A 22,936-nucleotide genomic window follows, 5' to 3' on the forward strand; every position below is an offset into this window, starting at 1 on the left:
CCAGAACTGAGCTGGCTGCTGGCCAGCCTGCAAAAAAAATGGACTGGCAAGGGTGGGGGGAGGGAAATGCATGTAATCTACAGCATTAACATGTAAGCTTTTGATTATCGGTTCATCGACTACACTAGTACATCCCTAATTTATACCTCAGCTTGCTGTGAAGTAGCATTCATACAGATAAGGCTGAATCTAAAAGCAATCCAGCCTACAGCTGAACAATGAGCTGCTGGTACAGAGGGATACCGAATTCCTGGATTACAGCTTTATGCTCTGCCCACTGTAACATGCTTTATGTGACTGTCTTGTTTACACAGCCCATCACTGGCAATAAGGCTTTTCTCATATTAGAATCTTCAGACAGGCAGGGCAACCAAACATTTGTTTCTTTAGCCAGTCAGTCAAGCAATGAACAAGCAATTAGTGCCAGTTATTTCCATAGGTCACCTTGCTCAGTGGACAATTCTGTATTTGGATCACAATGTAAGGCACTGAAGGATGGCTTTTTTAGAAGGGCTGCCTTTAATGCAGTTTGATAGAGATTTATAAGATGTCAAACCACATTCTTCCCAGCCAATACTATAGGAAGAATTCTTCAGTCTACGGTTAAGTTCCTGCCCTGCCTCTCACAATTGCTCCATGAGGAAGGATAACCCTGCCTTCCAGGTTTAAATTTAGCTCTCTCACTTGGTGCTTGGGCTATCATCTACTAAAATCAGAATGGCAGAAAAATCAGCTACATTCACACAATCAAGGCCCAATTCTGCCCACAGTGAAGTAGGTAGCACAATTCTCACTGATTACTGTGGTACAGAATCGGGCTCTATCACACGCAGGCATGTTTCAAAGCCACGCAGAGACGGGCCTAAATCAGGGGTGGGCAATAATTTTTAGTGGGGGCCACTCCAAGATTTTGGAAAGTGGTCAAAGGCTGCACTTTTCTGTGGAGGGGGTGCAGAGTCCTGTATGGAGATTGGGTACAGAGGGGTGATGGGGTAAGGAACTGGGATGCAGGAGAAGGCATAGGAGTTTGGGTGAAGGAGGGGGTTGTGACCTGGATCAAGGAACTATGGTGTAGGGTCAGGGAAGGAGTGTAGGTGCAGGAGAGGATTTTGGCCTGGGGGAGAGGTGTATGAGGAGGATACATGGTCTGGGAGGGAGCTGTGACCTGGAGCAGAGAGTTGCAGAGGGTTTGGATGGTGACCTGGGGGACGGAGTTGGGGTGCAGGAGGGGCAGCAGTGCCAGAGGTAGGCTCTGGCTGGGAGGTACTTACCTCAAGTGTCTCCCGGTTAGCCCTGTAGCACCCCCAAAGCAGGCTGGGCTCTCTGTCTGCTGCAGCCCCAAACCACTTAAAACTGCAGGCTGCTTTCTCCATGTGGCTCCCAGTTCCAAGAGGGGAAGAGTCTTGTGCTGCTCCCATCCCCCAGGCCAATCTCTCAGCCCCTGTGGGCTGGTTGTTTCCAGTCAATAGGAGCCGAGAGATTGTCTGGGGTCAGTTCCTATTGGCCAGTTGTTTCCATCCAGTAGGAGCTGAGGAGTGGGCTAGGGGGTGGGGAGCTCACACAGTCTCCACCCCCCTCCAAAGCAAAGGCACATGGAGCAGGATGTTCTGCAGGCCAGATCTGGTGGCTTGGCAGGCTGGATCTGGCCCATGAGTGGTGTCTTGCCCACCCTGAGCCTAAATCATAGTAGTCAAATGACTAAGAGGTACCTGAATTCAAGCACACCAAGGCATTTCTAAAGCATGGCCAAATCTAAGCTAGTGTGAACTGAATTTTTTTTCCTTTGAAGTGAAAGGAGCTATGCGGATTTACACCATTTTGAGTTCTGACCCCTTCCTTCAAGTGTGTCACTATTTAATTTGTTAAAAAGCAGTGTAGGTGGCATCCAACCACACAGCATTTCAGCAGAACAGTTTTCCAGAACTCAAGAAACACGAGATGTGTGTGTTCATAGATCTAAGGAGGAAGCATCTTAGCTGTTACTCTTAGGATCCATACTTTTCCTCACATCAAAAACATATGGTCGAGATCCTCAAGTGCACTGAGTTTAGAGTCCAAGCAGCTTTTCTGCTCCCCTCAAAACTCAGTCATTTAGAGGTGAAAACAGCCCACTGAGGTTTTTGGAACACTGACCCTATGCCACCCAAGGACTTCCTCGGTCACGGTAAATCCTCAGGACAGCTTTTTGGCTGCTATGCTTTCTCTCCACAACCAGAACCAAGACTGAGAAACTAGATGTATAAATTATACCTCACAATAGCAGACAATAACTATGCCCAGTTCTACCTAGTCTAGCTCTGCTCGCCAGTGCTGTAAAATAAAATAAGCACAGATGGAAAACATCGTTCTTCTATACTCGCTATTTGCCACTGCTCCCTGTAACAAACTGTTGAAACCTGTGTTGGTTAAGATTTATGTAAGCAAACCCATCATTAACATCTAAATACAAAAAATGTGTCAATTCCTAGCTTGTATACAGCATACAAATAGAAACTACATACAGTAACTTGGCTAGCTCAGAGCCAACGTTTTTTGCCTCCTATTTCATGAACAAGCGAAGCTAAAGCCAGCAGAACTACAACAATCCAGAATTCTCTCTAGACAAAAAAGTGGACTTTATTTCCTCGTCTTTAAATGCAGCCTCCTATTTTCTGAACCATACTGTCTGTTCAGAACTTTAGCTTAATTTGTATTCAATCAGGAAGAGCAAGTAAGCCATTTTAAAGCAGGAAAGTAATGAAACAGAAACAATTGTATTAAATAACCATTCATTATTAAAGTAATTATATAAATAGAGCACTTAACATTTTGCCCTGCAATACCAGTCATAGTAAACAAAAACAAAAAAAGGTAATGCTAACATGTCTCTCACAAATTACTTGTTACATAAATATTTACCAAAACCACATCAGGTATACAGGGGAAAGGCGCCCTGATTGGCTAATGTTGACGCTACCTGACCATAGGAAGAAGCAGAGGCATTTGTTCAGGAGGGGAGGGGAGGGGAGTCGAGGGGAGGGGGCGGAAGTGATGAGAGCTGAAGAGGAAATCACTGCTAAGATGTGTGTATCAGCTACAGGCCACTATCAGTTAAATCTTTTTAAATGGACATAATTGACTAATCTGATCCTGTATTACCATGATCCTAAGCCACTCACAGTATGGATAGGAGTCAATGCATATTAATGCAGAGCCTGCTTTAGTATACAAAAGCCAGTGATATTTAGCCTTAAACCCTTTGTATTTCTGACACTATTAAATGATGCAATAGAAATAATGGAAAGGCAAGAGCTCCAGGCCCACACAACTTTTTCTTAAATGGACTTGGATGCTTCTTAGGATATTATGTTGCTGGGATTTACTTAATTCAAAGTGGCTCTGAAACATCTTTACAGACATATAATGGACTGAAATTGTATCACTCAAATTTAAACTATTATTTAGCAGAGATAATGCAATGGCCTTTCCCTTCTATGATTATACATAGGCCTGTGAAGTGTGTAACTTTATTAGCATGGCTGAGACACATTGAATCAATGCATTGTTTTGGATCCAGTCTTTGACTAATCTGATCCTGTATTACCATGATCCTAAGCCACTCACAGTATGGATAGGAGTCAATGCATATTAATGCAGAGCCTGCTTTAGTATACAAAAGCCAGTGATATTTAGCCTTGATTCAAAATTCCAGCAAAGACAGATATATTTTACATTGAAAGGGCATTTAACAGATTAAAGAGATGTATTTGTTGCTGCAGTATGGACCACTACTGATGTGCGAAAGAACTCACCGATTCCTTTTACAAGGAATATCTTCTAACACTTGAACATCCTACACTACTATAGAACATTTGGGGACTTGTACCTAGACAGTCGCCTTGAAACCAGATTAATTAATAGCATTGAAATTCACCTCATTGTATGCTATTCAAGTTGCTTTCAAAAGAACTTTCTTTTTTTTCGTTTCCATCCAATGAGTTTAAGTCTTAGATTTCCTCTCAGCTTTGGGTAAATACAGGCTGGAGTTGTAGGGCCCAAAAATTCAGGTATGTTCCCTGTACAGAATTCCAATGGAAGTTAAGAGAATTCTGTAGAATGAACATCTTGCATATCAAACAAACAGCACTGAAATGATACCGCGGGAGTATTCCTTTTGGGTAAGATTATATCGCCACTTATATGTGGTATCTACAAACTATGTTAGGAATAAAGATATCTGGAGAAATACACTACTTCCTTTTTGCAAATATTAACGGGGAAAAGCGGTCTAGAATACAATTCGTGTTACAAAAGTCTGTCTGCCTTGCAGATTGCATAGTTTACATGATAATCTATCCAGTAATGCATTCTACAACTCAACAATGAGAATCAAATATTCAAGTAAGCAGCAGGCAGCTTTTATTATTCCAACTGTTGAGTTATAATGAAGTTATAATGAAGCATTACAATAGTTAAAATATATAATTGCATACAAGACTGTGAAGTCACTGATGAAGTTAAAAGAAACAGGTGCAAACTGTCAAATTACAGCACTGCTGGAAAGTTATGATTATCATTTTATTTATGGAATGCTTCATCCCCACTGAAGCAATATCACCAGTGCAGCTGCCACTGCTGCTGATCCTAAGCTGGGGAAACCTAAATATAGGAAACAAGAAAACTTATCCAGCATTGCCCAGGACAAGGACCACGCAGGCCTCCTATCAGTGCTCTCCAAGCCCAGGCCAGAAGGAAGGGACCACACAGGCCAGCCTGGGCAGCATTTCGGCCAAGGAGACAGGGAGGGGGCTATACAGCCCAGTTGGGTGTGGCTATGCTGGGCAGTCCAGAAGTGCTGGGGGCAGAGAGGAGCCAGGCTGTGGCTCCTGCAGGGGTAAGGGATAGCTCAGTGGTTTGAGCATTGGCCTGCTAAACCCAGGGTTATGAGTTCAATCCTTGTGGAGGCCATTTAGGGATTAGGGGCAAAAATTCATCAGGGATGGTACTTGATCCTGTTGTGAAGGCAGGGGAACTGGACTTGATGACCTTTCAAGATCCCTTCCAGATCCAGGAGATAGGCAATCTCCATTAATTTAGAAAGGCTGCATTGCCCAGCTGCAGCAGTGCTCCTGGGGTGGGAGGCATGGCAGTGGGGCTGACAGTCTAGCATTGGTGCCAAAGGGGAGGGGGTTGGAGCAGAGGGACCACTTACCTAAGCAGGTGGCCAGCAAGATGGTGAGCCCCATTCCCTTTCTGGTGTGACTGCTTCCAGTGGTCACTCTGCAGTATCGCTTCCCTCTCATCAGCCCCATCCCTTTTATTTATTTATCCAGCCTGGATAGATGGGCTGTGCATTTGCAAATGATTTTTAAAGCATTTTGTCACACATGAGGTCTCTAATTTTTTACCAGTCTGATTTTTCTCCTTCCTCTGCCTTTTCCCTTCTTCCCTCCTGCTCCCTCTGGAGTCCCAATGCCATGTCTATGAATGACTAAAGTGACCCAATGTCTCATTTCAACCCCCTAGAACAGGACTGTTCAACAGTCAATCCCAGAATTCTGAAGCCTGACAACACGACATGCAAGTGTCTTGTTTTATAATCAGCAACTCCCTCTGAGTCTTCCCTCCCAGCTGGGAGCACAGAGAGTCTGGAAAACAATTTCCCCCCACTTACCAGTTAACTGATCAAACACTATGTTTAACTGAACAGGGACAGGTGAAGGTTGGTCCAGCCAGGCTGGAGTGCCCCTGCTCACGGCGCTCCAGGCCAGACCTGCCATGCTCGTGGGCTGCTCTGGCCATGCTGGAACACAACCCCCACCCACGCACCGTGAGCTCCACAGAGCTAGAGCAGCCCCCTGCCTGTAGTGGGTGAAGGGCTGCTCCAGCCCACCAGTTAACCATAACAGGTAACCATCACCCACTAAGGGTGATACTTACTGGTTAACCATTCACATCCCAACTCCATACTCAGTCAACTCACCCCAGGACAGTAAGGCATCATCTCCCACCCAAAAAAAAATCCCAAAACAAAACAAAACAACCGTGGGGGACAGATGGGTGTCACCTGCACCACCCCAGAGAGCAAGCGCTTACTTCAACCTCATTTTTTATGCGGACGAGGCTTCTAATCCCATTGGCTGTATATGTCTCTTGTTAACTCTGACAGGCAGCTGAGGACTGATTCTCTTATTCACCACCGAAGTCACTCTCTTGATTGTTCTCTCTCTCTCTAAAGTCCTCCTTTCTGATCACCCTGTGCTCTCTGACAACATTGTATATTCTCCCCATTCCCTTCTAATCACTCTGTCCTTTTCTGATCACCAGTCTATTAACCTCTCTGACTTTTCTGCTGTTCTCCTGTCTGTTGATGCCTTGGAGCCTACCTTAACTCTCCCATTGACTGCTACAACTCCTCTACACTCTCCCTTTCCTGAGCTATTGTTCTGTGTACTGTCTTTGTTTGCCTTGTTAAACTCAAGCTTCAAGCTCTTCCAGGCAGCAGGAAGCCTTGTTTACTCTATTTATACAGCACTGTGTAAATGTACAGTGCTATATTAGTGATATTATCAGTAATGATGTTCTGATCTTCTCTCCCTCTTTGGTCTGGCATTCTGAGAGTCATTTCTGCCTTATAAAGCAAAGCCTCCTTGATTCATACATGACTTTCTAGTTAAGATTCACCACAGAATCTCCTTTGTGTGTTAACATGAAACAGAATGCAACTGACATGCACGTTTGTTATTCTTATTTATAGATAGTTTAGTGTTGCCACAGCAAATAGGAATGCATACTTTGCCCCATATTACAAGACACAATGCAGTTCTAAAGTCCCTGCTCTCCCTACTGTCACTCCAAGACAGCGTAACACCGTGCTAAGTGCACCAACTACACAAGGATATGGTTTAACATACACAAACATGGCCAAAATGGGCACACGTGCTGCAGTTTCCAATGCAGCTGTAAACACTGGGTTTATTAACTTTGGGTGCATCTACGCCACACTGTTATTTCGGGATAACTAGCATTATTTCAAAATAACAAATGCAAGCATCTGCACAGCCATTCCATTATTTCAAAATAATTTTGAAACAGACAGCTTATTCCAAAATCTGTAAACCTCATTCTGCAAGGAATAATGCCTATTCCGAAATAGCGATTTCGAAATAAGGCGCATGTAGATGCTCCACTGCTGCTATTCCAAATAGAATGATTCTGATGAGGGGCTAAGTTATTCCTCCCCAGTGCCTCCAAGGGCTTTAAATCAAGATAGCACATCTGCATTAGGGAAGCCTGCCTCAGACTAATTTTGAGGCTTCCCTGCAGTGTAGACATGCTATTTCAAAATAAACTATTTTGGAATAACTATTCTAGAACAGCTTATTTTGAAATAAGTATGTAGTGTGGACATACCCTTAAGGAAGAAGACTTCCTTCCAAACAAAAATTAGATAGCAATGACAGAGATTGGGGATTAAGGAGGAGAGGTTAATGTTCCAAACAGTAATCAAGGACTATTAACACTAGTCAGTCATTGCTCCCAACAAATGGCCCTGTACCTCACTCATTACTGCTATTAAGTGAGCAATCTGAAGATGAAATATACATGGATGGGATATATTTATCAGTAGGGTAGCTTTAATTGGAATATGCTAGTACTGGGCTTTTGTAACTAATTAATTTTTATTTTTTCCTATTATACCAATAAAAAGCTTAGGTTTTCTTAGGTGTAGGATTGTGCTTAATGAGGAAGTTAATAAGAAAATTAGTTTATTCTCCCCCTGATTCAACTGGACTTCCATCGCTGTTATTCTTAGCAATAACAAAGGACAACCTTTGATTTCCATTTCAGACTTACGAAGCAGCTTTAACCACAGCAAACCAGAACTAAAAGGTCTAACTCTGTATTTGACAAGTCAAAAATTCCCTTTGCTTGCTAGTGAACTACATAACTCTTAACCCAATTATGTACTGTCAATATTTAAATTATGCCAACTCTGTACAAAACTTCAAAAACAGTCAACTTCAGCCAAGTAGAGAGTAAAAGTTTCACCAGTTCTGTTTATTTAATAACTGTAATTATATTATGAACCTCAATAGAAAAATAATGCCTGCATTTAATAGGACACAAATTGGGTTGACAAATTAGAATGATTTAGCTACAGATTTTTAATATAACAACTTAATGTTAGATTTTTGCTCTTCCCTGCCCCCCAACCATTAAATTATGAAAGTACTGATAGTCACAGAATAATCAGGTTTAACAGGTTAGAGATAATATATGCCACTAGTATTCTTAATACATCATAATCTTCTTTCACGGAATTTGCATCACTGTCATAGTGAACTACTGATTTTAGGTTGATGCTTTTAACACGTTTCTATGGTTACTTTCCAAGGTCACATCATAGAAGCTTGAATAGCAGTTCAGAAAGACAAAAGGCAGTTTGCATCCTTTGCTGTATTAATTTATTAAAATTAAGGCAGAGACATGGAAAAATATAATAGTAAAAAAAATGGGTTATAGGTCTGATTCCTTAGACAATATAAAGAATTGTGATACAATATGAAGTCTCCCTAGAAGACTTCATGAATTAGAACTCTTTGACTAATATTCATATGGCACAATATCCTAAGGAATGAATTCTGACTTCAGATCCACATGTGCAAGTCTACAGGAGCTGCATAGATGAATCTAAGAATAGAATATAATGCCATAAAATTTTGCCACCAATAGTGTTTCTTAAAATCAGACACCACTTACTTCAGAAACAATTTTAAATATAAAAATGCAAAAATAAACTGTCAAGGGTAAAACTAGCACGATATCCTAATGGAAGGAATAAAGGCTTTCATTCAAAGCCACACAGATTTCCTAACCATTGTATCTGTCCCCAAAACACTGCAAATTTAGACTAGGGTAATGAAAGCCTGTACACAAAATTTTTCGAGTTCTGAGCCTGCCACTGAACTAGATCTCATTAAAATAAATATTCAGGATAGAGTTTATTGGAACTAATTGAAGCATCTGAGGCTTGGAACAATAATACATTAGTCATTTAGTGGTTGTGGTAATATTGCTATGCCTTTCCTGCAGTTTCATTAGATACACACTGCTTCAATACCCTAATCATATGCTCAGTCACAGCACAATCAGTATACCAAGTACTGACAAGCTGTCCCACCATGCCTAAAGCTGATAAGGTGTCTGCTCTAGGAGTAACCTCAATTATTGACTGTATTTTATGGTCAATCTAATGACCAAATGGTTATCAGTGAACCATCAGGTGCCTGTAATAGGATAGTGACCCTTAGTTTATATGTACCATTACTGCTCATTAGAGAATAATTAGATTCTTTAATCCACTACTCACATGAATTAAAATATGATTGAATATCATGAATCTATAAAAAGCCAACTAGGTTTATTTTAAATATAGAATGCATACTGTTGTGCTATTCAGTGCCTAGATAGTTTTACGACCTTGATAAGCAAACGGACTGATGAACAAAACTTGTCCTAGTAAATAGCAAACACTATGCATATAAACAATTTTAATAATGGTTCTGATTCAAATCTGTCTTACTCCACTTGTATTAACTTGGGGCTGACCCCAGCATAAAAGCTAGAGTACACTGGTCAAAAAGTGCACACATTATTTAGGAGCCTAGAATTTTACCCTGTATCACTATGCAGTGATTCAGTTAAGCGTGTGAAGAGGCGGGTATTTGGCTAATCGTGTAGTCGATACAATTTGTATCAATTACACAGTCAATAAGGGAAGGTGCTCTGTCCTAGCTCACAGTAGGTCCAGGAGCTACCCCTGCTGTGGCTCCGCATTTTAAATATATCTAGAGCCAGCTCTTATTACATTTAAAATGCAGAGCCGCAGCAGAGGTAGCCCCCAGACCCGGTGCAAACTGGAACTGAGCCAAGCCTGCACAGACCTGGCTTGTGCCAGGTCCAGCAGCCCCTATCCATGGCAGCCGGGGCTGGCAGTGAACAGAGGCTGTTCTAGCAGCGGCCCTTGTCCACCGAGGGGGTGGGTCCCAGCTCCGCTGCTCGGACCCCCTGCAGACAGGGACTGCTTCACTGGATGCGGAGCAGCCTCTGCTTACAGTGAGCCTGGGCCTCTGCCTGCGGGGGTCTGCTCTGCAGCACCCTCCCCACACACACAGCGGAGATGGTGCTGGAGGGAAACTGAGTTGCCTTTAAGCCGGCTCCCTTCCCCAGCACCAGCTCCTACTTCTCCACCTCAGTAGGGAGGCAGCAGGGGGAAGTGGAGGGGAGAGAAGGGGAAGCAAGTAGTCCACTCGACTATTTGATAAGCCTTGGCTTATCAGGTAATCGACTAGTCATTTACATCCCTAGATTCAGTAACCCAAATAAACACAGTAATTAAAAAAAGATGTTTGATAAAATAAAAATGGGAGCACGGGTATTAAGATGCTTCAGTTATTGTTAGGTCTTATCTACACTGGCTTTTTACTGCATTGCAATTTTCTTGCTCAGAGGTATGAAAAAAACACCCCTGAGCACTGCAAGTTACAGTGCTGTAAAACACCCATGTAAAGAGGCTCCCAGCACTGAAAGTGATACCTCTCAGTCAGCCCTAGTGCTGTAGCTGTACTTTCATATTAAAGTGCTGCCAAGGCAGGACTTTAATGTTCTAAGAGTAGACATAGTCCTAGATATCCTGGTTTCAATGGAAGTCATTTTGCAAATGCATACTGTGTTTAATTGGCACAAATATCCTGCAAAAATTCTTATAATAAGAGACATTGTGGAAAAAACCCACCAAAACCCTCTTTCATAAGCTAATTTGGGAGGAAGAAAGAAGGGCTAGTCCAAAATCTATCAAGATAAACATTTAGGAAGGATTACTTAATATATTGTTGTTCCTCCTAATAGGTCTTCCTCCAGTCTCTTACATTAGGTTTTTAATCCCTCTGATTCTTCAACAAACATCCAGCCACTGCTCAAATCTTACTTGAGTCTTGCCTTTCTGCATCAGGCCAAACACAGATAGCAATTCTACTTCAATGAAGACATCCAGAAACACAGGCATCACTAACACAAGTCACAAACAGGCCAAAGTCACCGATTAATGGGGATTGCTTCCATTTTCAGAGGACTTGATTTTTCTCCCACGGGAGTGTTTTCCCCCCCTTTTGGTAATGCGGCAATTAACCTCTCCTAGACCACATTCTCATTGCTAAACTCCTCCTCTCTCCCTTTGCCCTTCCTGCTCTTGGAAATTACTGTGCTCCCTCTCTACAAATGTTTTAGTGTTTTAACCACCTGATGTGGTACCCCATAACAAACAAGTGCTCTGACCAGAGTGACAGCAGACTTGGTCCTTTCAGTGGTACTGTCACTATATTTGGATAGAATTTCACTTTGTAAGAACAAAAATTTTCATATCACTTTCTTTTAAAGACAGGCAAAGGGTATAGAATTCAGAATGCTAAAACTAGGCAGAGTTCATCCAATCACTGTTAGATAAATACAGGTGGGACCTTCCTGGTCCCTTGGGACCTGACCAGTCCTGGAAGAGGGATTTTGCCAGATCAGAGAGGTCATTTCTGGCCCCCCTGCCAGCCCTGACCCAGCCCTGCTGCTGCTGTGGTGGCTCCCAGTCCCTCCAGGAAGCCCCACTGCTGCACACTGGGCAGCCTCGCTGGCAACTCACTGCAGGCAGCCTGCTACCCTGCTGGCCTCCCAGGGCGGCCTGCTGCTGGCCCTCTACCAGGACTCTCTGCTCCTGAAACATCAGTGCCAGACCACGGCAAGTAAAACGAAAAAGCTCTTTGCAATATGCAGATTCAGATTGGGTAAGTACACTAGTAAATATGCAAACAAATGCATTCTGCATAAGAGCATTGTAAATTATCTTCATTTGGAATCATGCATTTACGTATAGCCAGAAAAATATTTTGTCGAAGAACATAATTATTTTCCCCACTTGAAGCCACGTCCTCCTCCACCTGAGGAGTAACTAATTTTGAACTTAAACATGGGGTTACAATTTTTGGCATGGAACAAACAAAGGAAAGAAACACAGTACAGACCCCCACCCAGGTAAGGCAAAGCATACAAAATTCAAAAGGGGAGAGAGAGCAACACTCAGGAGCAGCCCTAGATGAGCTGCCGGCAACTGGCGCCCTAGGTGAAACGCGCGATTGGCACGCGATTGGTGCCCCCGCCTCCAAAGCCATTTAACTTAGTGCCCTAGGTGACCGCCTAGGTCACCTGTATTGATGGGCTACCACTGGCAACACTCAGTAAAGATGCAAATTTTAATGTCAACAGAGATGCCGGAAGGTTGAAGTAGGCCGTAAATTCATGAACCCATCAGAGGCTCTCCAAACATGCTTGTATACCTCTATAGTAGGCCTTCCTGGCAGAGGTAAATATTGGGCCTAATCCTGGAGACATGTTCATAGAAGAAATCCCACTAAAGTGAATGATACTACTCACGTTACCCTCAAGTAATAGGTCTGTCTTTACTTTCTTTTATTCTGTATCTACAATATGCTAAAATTTAGCTTACAACCACATTTTTGTTGATCTACTTTATTTTTATGACAAATAGAACAGGTTCTCCCAAAATTAAACAAAAAGGACTTGTGTGAAAAATTTCAACTGTCAAGAGAGTTGGTCAAAGAGGAAAGTGATCTTGCACAAATGATTATTAATAGTCATATATATTACAGTAATTTCTAGGCACCAACCATAAACCATGCTTCATTGTGTGAGGCACTACACAAATATAGGTCTAGTCTACACTACGAGATAAGATCGAATTTATTAAGGTCAATTTTTTAGCATTTGATTCTGTAAAGTCGAAGGTGTAAGTCTCCACTGTGCACAAGATAATTCAACGTAGTCTGAAGTAGTGCGTCCCCAGTAGGGTGGCTACTGTCGACTTGGAGCGATGCACTGAGGATACCTATCCCACAATTCCTGTCACCCCTCTGCATTCTGGGTTATGCACTGGGAACAAAACTGTGCAGAGGATGATTCTGGGCACGTCATCAGAATCCCATAACGCACTCATCTCATCATTCTCCCCTGCTTGAAAGCAACAGTAAACAGTCTTTTCACACCCTTCTCCCGCTCATTCATGCAGGTGCCACAGCAGGTTAAGCATTGAACCCACAGTGGAATCTATTCAGCAGCAAAGTAGTATGGCAATCATATTAACCATGGTGTGCCTCATGCTGGAGTATATCCAGAGCGTAGCCAGGGCCCACCGGAATGGGGAAGAATCTCAGGCGGCCATGAACATACTCTTCGTCAAAGGACTTGAGTTGAGTGATTGGCAAATGCTGCCGACATATTCTCTGAACACAGTTCTGGTGCTGTGAGACAACCACAGACTGGTGGGAAAGCACAGTGATAAAGCTATGGGACAATCAGCAGTGGCTACAAAACCTTCACACGCGTAAGGCCACTTCCATGGAACTTTGCGAATTGCTTTCCCCTGTTCTGAAGTGCAAAAATCCAGAGCGAAGCCCGCTTTGACAGTGAAGTGAGTGGCAATAGCCTTGTGGAAACTTACAACCCCAGACAGCTACCAGTCAGTTGGGAATCATTTCGGAGTGGGTAAATCTACAGTGGGGGCTGTTGTGATCCAACTAGCAAAAGCAATCAATAACCTTCTGCTACAGAGGTGGAAAGGTGCAGGATATAGTGAAGGGCTTTGGCATGCTTGGGTTCCCTAACTGTGGTGGGGCGATAGATGGAGTGCACATCCCTATCTTGGCACCTGACCACCTTGCCAAAAAATACATAAAACGCAAGGGATACTTCTCCATAGTGCTGCAGGGACTGATGGATCACAAGATTGTTTCACTGATATCAACTCCTGTATCTTCAGAAAGCTGCAAGTCAGAACTTCCTTCCCAGACCAGAAAGTTACCATTGAGGCATTGGAATATCAATACATTTCCTTGGAGACCCAACCTATCCCTTGCTCCCAGGGCTCAAAGCTGTATGCAGGCAGCCTGGACCACAATCAGGAGCAGTTTAACGACAGGTTGAGCAAGTGTAGAATGGTGGTAGAGTGTGCTTTTGGACATTTAAAGGGAAGGCTTCACTGTCTACTAACTAGATTAGACTTCAGTGAAAACAACATTCCCCTTGTTGAGGCAGCCTGCTATATGGTCCATAGTATTTGTGAAAATAAAGGGGGGAAATTATATGGCAGGGTGGGGAGGTTGAGGCACAGCACCTAGCCAGTAATTATGAGCAGATACATTGTGAGCATAAAACCTAATCTTAGCATAAAAGGGGTGTTTAAAGACAATAGGATGTGCTACATACAATGCCACAGTTATGCTTTTAAGGGCCCACTACACAACAAACATCAGAGTTCTTAGAGGAGCAGCTGGCCTTAGTGTGGTGGTAGGAATGGTAAAAGACAGGCCAGGACTTGAGCCTGTGGGGAAGAGGAGGTCCAGATGAGGAGGCAAGACAAGGCAGGACAGGGCAGGAGCTCATGCAGTGCCCATGTGTGTCAACATCCCCTCTCTCCTCCCTGTTTCTCCTTCGTCGTTTACCAGGAGACTGCAACTCTGCCTTCCCGCAGGAGCATGCAAGTGGGAAGGGGGTCCAGGCATGGTGGCATGACAGGGACTCAAGCCATGCTTCATTAGGGATGAGCAAACAGAGGTTTACTGCAGGGGAAGGTATTAGTTGATGCCTTTGCAGTAAACCTCCTTGTGCTCATCCCCAGTGAAGTATGCCTTGAGGCCCTGCCCTGCTGCCAGGCCCAGACCCACCCCCCCACTCCTACCCGCATGCTTCTGCAGGTTGCCATGCATGACATCAACCTTCTCTGAATCACACAGACTGATAGGGAGCAGATGTTGACTGAAAATGACCAAAAACCTGACCCGTATGCTGCAATGCTTTGTATTACTTACTGCTGGTTTGGCATGGAAAAGTGCTTTTGCGCAAAATCAAGCAGCCAGTGTAGACAGCTGGCAAGTTTTTCCGCAAAAGCAGTTGCTTTTGCGGAAAAACTTGACAGTCTAGATGCAGCCCTAGTGTACATCAAACCTTTGGGTAGGAGACAATCCCTGCCCTGAACTGCTTACAATCTATATAGGCAAGACAGACAAAGTAAAAGAAAGATGTAGAACTGCAAGCAGAGCGAACACTATGGCAGCAAACATGTTGATGCCATGATTTCTGTGTTTCACTGAGTGGAGATTAGGATGTAGCTGATAGGGGGCATATGGGTTATCTTAACAAAGACAGCATATGGGTTGATTTAGTTGGGATTGGTCCTGCCTTGGGCAGGGGACTGGACTTGATGACCTCCTGAGGTCTCTTCCAGCCCTATGATTAAAGGAAGGGAGTAAAGGGGGCAGGGAGGAAGAAGAGGGTATGAAAGGCAAGTATAAAATGAGGCTTAGGTGAAAGAAAAGAGAAAAGAGAAAAGAGAAAAGAAAGAGCAGGTTGGTCATAATTAGAGCAAATTGCCAATGAGCACCAGATGTCTGACCAAAAGTATATAAATGTAACCCCCAAGGAGATTACTTAGATTCCCGGGGCTCTGTCTGCTGGCAGCTCAGGGAGAGGCACTCTGAGTTTGCCTTGGCTCCCCCTCCCTACCAGGAGCAGAGTCAGCCCGGCAACCCATAGGGAGTGAGATGTCCCTCCCAGGGAGTTCAGGAGGGGAAGAAGGGCCCATTGTGGAGACAGTCTGGAGCCAGCCAGGGCAAGGGAAGGACTGGCTGTGTGGGAGCTAGTAAGCCCCAGGCCTACATGCAGGGTTCCCCCTAACCACTAGCCTCTAGGGACCTGAAGACAGGAACCCTTAGCTGGGTTTTATTTCTCCACTGTTGATTCCCAGTTTATGGAGTTTGCTGGGAGGCTTCCCCAGCCAGGCTGAGTTGGCTCTCCGGCTCCCTGGGTGAGACCAGTCACCGCATGGTCAGCTCTGCTCTGTCTGCTGGTTTGGGGCTGCTGCCTGCTGTGTGTGTCTGAATGCTGGGGTAGAAGATTACAGTTTGAATTTTAGTGCAGTTGTGCAGCCTGCCCTTGAGCCTTGCACCCCTTTGTGGTGAGGGGAAATCCTGGGACCGAAGCAGCCTGATTCCTGCCTGAGGAGGATTCCTGCCTGAGGAGGATCCCTGCCAGCAGAGACCAGCCCCTCTGCAGTGACTGAGTCATCTCTGAACCTGAGCCTCATTCATGGAGTGTGTGAGTGCACCATCTTTTAGTTAGTACGTCAGGGAATTTGTTTGATGATTTTATAACCCGCTGCATATTAAACCTATGGAGGAATTTACCACGTGAGTCCTTTGGGCTGTGCTGGACCCAGTCAGCCTCACTGCTAAACCACTGCAGAGAAGAAATTTGTGGTCATAAGTCATCAAGGGCCCCAACAAAGTACACGTACCAACGGCACACTAATCTTACAGTTGCTGGGCACTGGTGACCCTAAAGATAGTGTTTTACCCTGTTATGTTATATTTGTCTCCTGTTTAATATAATTGTGTTTATTATAGTGTATGTGTTTGTGTTCTTTTTTGGGAGTCTCCAACTATCTGGCAAGTACGTGGGGATTCCCCTGGGTTAGAATTTTCCTCCCAAGCTTCCCTAATGACCCTGCCAGGAAGGAGAGAGGGGGGGTGGAGGCACCGCCAAATAAATCCATCAGAAAAAATAAAGTTGAGTGGGTGGCGGGATCTAGAAGAACCCAGACTACCTATCAAAACCTGTAAGCAGACTGGCATTAAAGAAGGTAACCAGGTGGAGAGGGAGCGCTACATAAAACAAAAAACCACTCCAGTATCATTAATAAGCAGTAGTCCCTGACTAAGCTGCTTCTGCAGGTATTCTGGCCACTTTCAGTCCCTGCCCGGACTTTCTTTTCTAAAGACCACATAGCTGGGGGACTTGGGACTGGTGCTACACAAGTCCCAGACCGCACATGAGGGAGGGATCTCCCTTACCCAGTTCTGGAACCAAGAAGTGCAGGAAGGAAGAGGTGTTTCTGGGCAGCAGTACCTACATTAACAGCTTCTGAAGTGGTTTCTTATTCACATGGCTTGAAATTAACCCATTTCCCTTTTTTCCCCCTTTTTGGTTAAATTTCTGCAATACTTTTAGCCTAAAAAAAATTGAAAGTAGGAATAAGATCCTCCGGAAAAGGGCTTATTTTCCGGAGAATCACGTCTAGACTGGCGCTTTTCTCCGGCTTATCCCCAAGCCGGAAAAAAGCAGCAGCCATGTTAATGCAAATTCCGCGGGGGATATTTAAATCCCCCGTGGATTTTGCTATTCCGAAGTGCTACATTAGCATCCCTTTTCCGGAAAAGGGGTGCAGTGTAGACACAGCCACTCAAGTCTCCAGAAATAAACCATGACCACTGGTGCAAGGCCAGTCCCTGGAGAAGGTGGTTACCTTCCTTTTCAGCAGTTACCACCGTATCCTAACGTAAACAGTTGTTCACATGGAAAACGACAAACATCTATTAGCACTTATGTAAATTGTAAAGATGAACACTACCTTATGAAGAATGAAGCCGCAGCGGAAGTACCAGCAGAGGCCCCAGCAGGAGCAACCAAACTCTGCGAGGTCAGTAAGCTGCCTGTTCCAGTTTGGTCACAGTTGTTGTGCCCTGAGGCAACATGAACATTAGGACTTTCCCGTCCACCTTCTGTTGCCGTTTCTGCCTGAAAAAAATAATTGTAGAGATACATATGCAGATCTAGACGTATGAACATAGATTACACATATGGCAGCCTGAATTTTAAAGTGGTGCTTCTAGATCACATCCTTTCCAACCCGTACTTAAAAGCACACCCACAGCAAAGAAAAAGTAATGAAAGTGTACAAGCATGCCATAGAGGGCCTTGTAATGGAGAAGGTTAAAACCATGACCACAACAGACAAACAGAGTAATACAGAGACCCTTTGTTATGGATAATGCACAGTTAAACAGTTTGACAAGCATGAAGAAATGGAAAACGATAAGCAGAACCCTTTTGTTTTACAGTGCTATTTTGCAGCTGGCAGAACAGTTTATCTGGTTCAGTTATAACTGTCAGGAATTGTTTCTCAGTGGCACATCATCTACGAGGCCTATCTGTTTAAAAGGAGCTAAACAAACAGTCATATTTGTAACTTGTTTCCATATGAACAAGACACAAAGTAAAAAAAAAAATTTTTTTTTTTTTAAACACCATCTATATAAGCCTTTGTTCTGCTGTTTTTCTAATATCATTGGTCTCAGTGGCACATGTAGGTTACATTTTTGTCTCCTGCAAATGATATCTGTGCAAAGAACAGAAGTGCACAGGGATGAATCATTTTCAGTGCAAAGTCCCAAATCAACAGTACTTGAGGGAATTTGTTTCGGGTCTTTTTTTCCTGCCAAAATATCATAGAAATATGTATTCTGAAAGACAGACAGACACTGTCAAATAAGTATCTTACATTTAGGCCCATTAACTCTCCCATCGCCAAGTTTCATTAAGAGAGTTATGATATCCATGGCAGTCTACTAAAATATACAACCACAGAGCTGGAAAAAGTGTTCTTTTGGGGAGAACACACTAAGTAAAGACGACACCACAATAAATATTTGACGGACGAGTTAATTGCTTCATGTATGATAATATAGGGTGTTTAGGTCCTTTGAAATACTACTGACATTTCCAAATAATTAGTTAATATAAATTCGAGAAACAGAGACAGACTTGTAAAACAAGCACACATGCAACTGAATACTCCCTGCAATGCCACCAAACTTTAAATTATTTTAGGCCACCAGAGATCAAGTTTTGTAACTTCAGAGATGAAGACATTAGGGATAGCTCAGTGGTTTGAGTAGTGGCCTGCTAAACCCAGGATACTGAGTTCAATTCTTGCAGAGGTCAATTTGGGCAAAAATTTGTCAGGGATGATACTTGGTCCTGCTGTGAAGGCAGAGGACTGGACTTGATGACCTTTCAAGGTCCCTTCCAGTTCTAGGAAATAGGTAATCTCCATTAAGGTATGTGTTAGAGGCACCATCACTGCAACTTTGTCTCACATTTAAAAAAATCCAAACTGAACTTCTCTCATATCAGAGCTGGAATGACAAAAAAAAAAAAAAAAAGTCTTCAGATGTCAAGCATAGAGTTTCATTTAAGGCCCAATTCTTAGAAGTGCTGAGTCCATCTTGACAAGTTCTGGACACCTGCAATTCCCACTGAAGTCTAACGATCTGACCGTTATAGAGTTTTGTTAGAGAGACTTGTTAAGTTGTTGATGTTTTCCCCATAGCAATTCAAAAGAAAAAAAATAAATTAGGGATGTGAATGGTTAACCGGAAGGCCTCACCCTTAATGGATGAGGCTTATTGATTCCAGTTAACCGGTGGGGGCTGGAGCAACTCCCCTCTCCCCACAAGGGTATGTGGCTGCTCTAGCTCCATGGAGCCCACCACAGGCAGAGGTGCTCCAGCTAGCCAGACCAGCCTCTGTCTGTGGTGGGCCCAGCCCAGGTGCATGGCATGCAGGGGCACTGTAGCCTGGCTGCAGCTGAAGCAGCCCTCCCACTCATCGCCCTTTAATTGCTTAACCAGTTAATTATACTAGGGATATTAAGGACTGGTTGTCTAGTCAATTCCCCCCACCCCCCCCCCACCCCATGGCTGCCTCTATCAGTCAATTAACCAATAAAATGGGGTTTTACACCTCTAATTTTAATCGACTGATTTAGGAATCTTGATCCAAGAAAATCTGCCATACATCAATCCAAAAATTACATATTTTAATTTGTCGTAATTATAAGGGCCAAAGCCCGATCTCCACTGATTTATACAAGCCCCTCAAGAAATTTCTGTGAAAAGCTGGGATTTATGCAACAATGTTTTGTGGCTAGCAGGACGCTTACTGATTTAAGTTACAAAATTACAGAAGCAGCAAAGATTTATGAAATACTAGATTTTCTGTGCAGACATTTCATAATCTAAAGCTAAAAGTAAAATTTGCACAGCTAACATGATACTTGATGGAATTTCAAGAAAATAGAGATTTGATGACTCAGTATAATCTGTTGATCAGAGAACCTTTTATTTTCCCCACCACATTCATTTAATAGATCTCTGTTGCTGAATGACTTTATGTCGAATACTCATATAATAGAAGTGGATTTACCATATTTTTTCTGAAGTTATTATATATTCTATGCAGACAATGGTGCTGATAATTACCATCCAGTTTTTACCCCTTTCAGAATCCACGGGGCTAAATTTCCAAAATTAACTAGTGGTTTTAGACACCTCAGATGTGTGAGTGCCTAACTTCAGAGGCCTTAATGGGACCTGATTTTCAGAGGGCAGATGCTCAGGACTTTCTATACATCACTTTCCCCACAACCACCCACCCACCCAAGCTGTCTAGTTGAGTACACCAAAGTTGCAATACCTAAAATCACTAGTTGTTTTTGAAAATTTAGCCTACAGTTTCCTCGTTAGTAAAAAATATTTTATTCTTTCTTCGATATAAATCTCCCTTTAAGAACAATGACAGGTGGGATTGAAAGGAGAGTGCATTGATTCTTGGAAAAGAAAAAAAAATGGGAACAAGACAAATTAATCAGTGAAATAATGCATTTAAAGGCAATCTATATCTTTCCATTAAGTCTTTTATTACTCAATTAGTATTCTTAAACTCAGAGGTAACATCAGTTTTGCAACATATTGACAGACTGAGCAAAACAAAAAAAGGTTCTTCAAAGCTTAGGATTCATTTCAGGTAGTGTTTGCACCACCGGAAGTGAGCATGCCTACTTGTGGGGTTCTAGAGCTCCCCAAGCCAGACCATCTGCACTGCAATTTTACATCCCCATAGCCTCATCCCAAGTCACCATCTGCAGTTACTGTGAATTGCTGCAATGCAGACATTCCTTAAGTTATTTAGGAGCCTACACTCCACTGACTTTCAATTAGACTTAGGCTCCTAAGTCCCTAAGTAACAGAGTCTAAATCCCACCCTAAATGCCTCAACTCCTTTAGAAAATGATGAGGACCCTAAATTAGATAGGTATTGTAAGGCTGAACACGAGGATACCTAAATATCTTTAGAAGTTTGGGACTTAGGCTCTTTTTAAAATGTTACCTTAATGGTTCAATGATGTCTGTGAAAGCCACCCACCTAAATTACCAGACATTGAATCAGGCCCTAAAAGTGCTATTATTGGTATTAGAGAATTGTAGCACTGTTAAGTATTTGGCACTAAGAAGTGGTCTGCTCCTGAAGTGCGATTAGCGATGGACTTCCCATTCCTTGGCTCTACTGATGGGTCGCAGGAGACCAGAACTGATTGCAATGAGCACTTCATGCAGGGCAGACTCAGCATCACACAGAGATGGACGCTCACAACCAACCCAGGGAGCCTTTTATAGACAATGTTTTCTAAGGGTGAAGCAAAGAGTGAGGAGTGGGGGGACTGAAGGAGTAGGGAACCTACAGAAAGCGATGGTTAGGGAAGACAGAGGATGAGAGTAGGACAAGTAGGTCCTTTACTTTCACCCCGGTAGAAAGTCCATGCCAGGATCTATCAGTGGGCCCAGTGTAGGGCACAATGTCCTTAGCATGTGGGGGAGGAGGGCAGAAGGAAAACACACACACACACCAATCCTTCATGGCTAGTGGTTGAATGCCCCAGTGCTCTAGCGGTGATTTGATGGTTCCTGGCAGGGCTGTCAAAAGGGGGAAAGCAATCCATCAGCTGCTTCTTACTGGAGCGCTGCAACAGTCCACTTTCACCTCTGCCTTCTACTGACCTATTATCAAAAACTACTGCTCTAGGTCATTCTCTGATAAGCAAGTAGAGACATTAAAAAAAAAAAAAAAGCGTGGGAGGAGAGAGAGAAGCCAAAGACGAAGAAGAGAAAAGCAGAAGAGCAACAGAAAGCATGAGAAAAGGCAGACTGGTGCACAAGTGAGTTCCACCAGCCATCACAGAAAAGAAGTGCTGCGGATTCAAGGAATGCCAATTCAGGCATTAGAAAAAAATCAGACAACTCTGAGTCACCTGCCCTGGCTCCAAGGGTCCTCCAAAAAAAATTATTTTTCAGTTGAGGACCCTCCCATTCACTGCAAGTTGTCACAAATAATTTCAGGATAATTTCAGCTACAGACCCTAAAGTGTTAAAGATATTAAAAGACGGTCTTGCTTTTTAATCACGAGAATTACCTCATTCACAATGCTCTTCTGAAGGATGTATTTTGAAAATGTCATTTTTCTGGGGAATAGGAGCAGGTTTGTTGATTGTTGGAGCCTTTTTTTTTTTTTTTTTTTAAGGCTACACAAGTCTGTACGAAGACAACTTCAGTAAGCTGCTGCTGAAAAGGAACTGTGCCTTCTCTGTTTACTAAATTTTCATAAATCATTCATGATCAAGTGCAGAAATCACAACCTTGCCATTATAATGTGTTACTGACTGCACTGCATATTTTAACTGCCATAGACTTCTGCTCCACAAGATTAATGGTTCCTTATAAAAATAAAATCTTAACCATTTGGAAACCAAATATTCCTCAGGGGAGGGATTTCCACCCAGCACAGGATTTAACTCCGCTCTCTCTAAGTCGCAAATTCATTGACTTCACCGAGAGCCGAAAAAGGCTAACACTTCTGAAGTGTAGAAGTAAGATTTTCAAGACTAGCTGATGTTCAGGGATCTTGAAAAGTCTCTCTAGAAAGTACTGTGGCAGCAGTAGGAATAATCAGGTCAGGACTCCCAACCTAACCTGCCCTCTACCCATGGGGAACTTTTCTTAGCCTGGGCAAGATCTACCAGTCCCAGGGCCACTCGTGAAAACATGCAAACAGCGGAGTCCCAGGCAGTGCCAATGGTGCTCTTGTTGGAAGTCAGATATTTCTTACACTGGGAAGAGTGGCAATACAATTAATTTTTTAAATTAGAAGACTGAAATATGCCAG

At 43.2% G+C, this 22,936-nt stretch overlaps 1 protein-coding gene across 4 annotated transcripts in view; it reads right to left on the bottom strand.

The window, feature by feature from the left end:
- The window catches only part of KIF26A (kinesin family member 26A), a 150,419-nt gene that overhangs the window by 61,566 nt on the left and 65,917 nt on the right, over positions 1-22,936 (bottom strand). For all 4 annotated transcript variants that reach the window (XM_075926463.1, XM_075926464.1, XM_075926465.1 and 1 more), the window contains one exon: positions 17,507-17,673. In XM_075926463.1, coding sequence (XP_075782578.1) covers positions 17,507-17,673 — 167 coding nt within the window. The remainder of the gene's footprint in view (positions 1-17,506; positions 17,674-22,936) is intronic.

This window comes from Pelodiscus sinensis, chromosome 4, assembly GCF_049634645.1.
Source record: "Pelodiscus sinensis isolate JC-2024 chromosome 4, ASM4963464v1, whole genome shotgun sequence".
Lineage (NCBI taxonomy): Eukaryota > Metazoa > Chordata > Testudines > Trionychidae > Pelodiscus > Pelodiscus sinensis.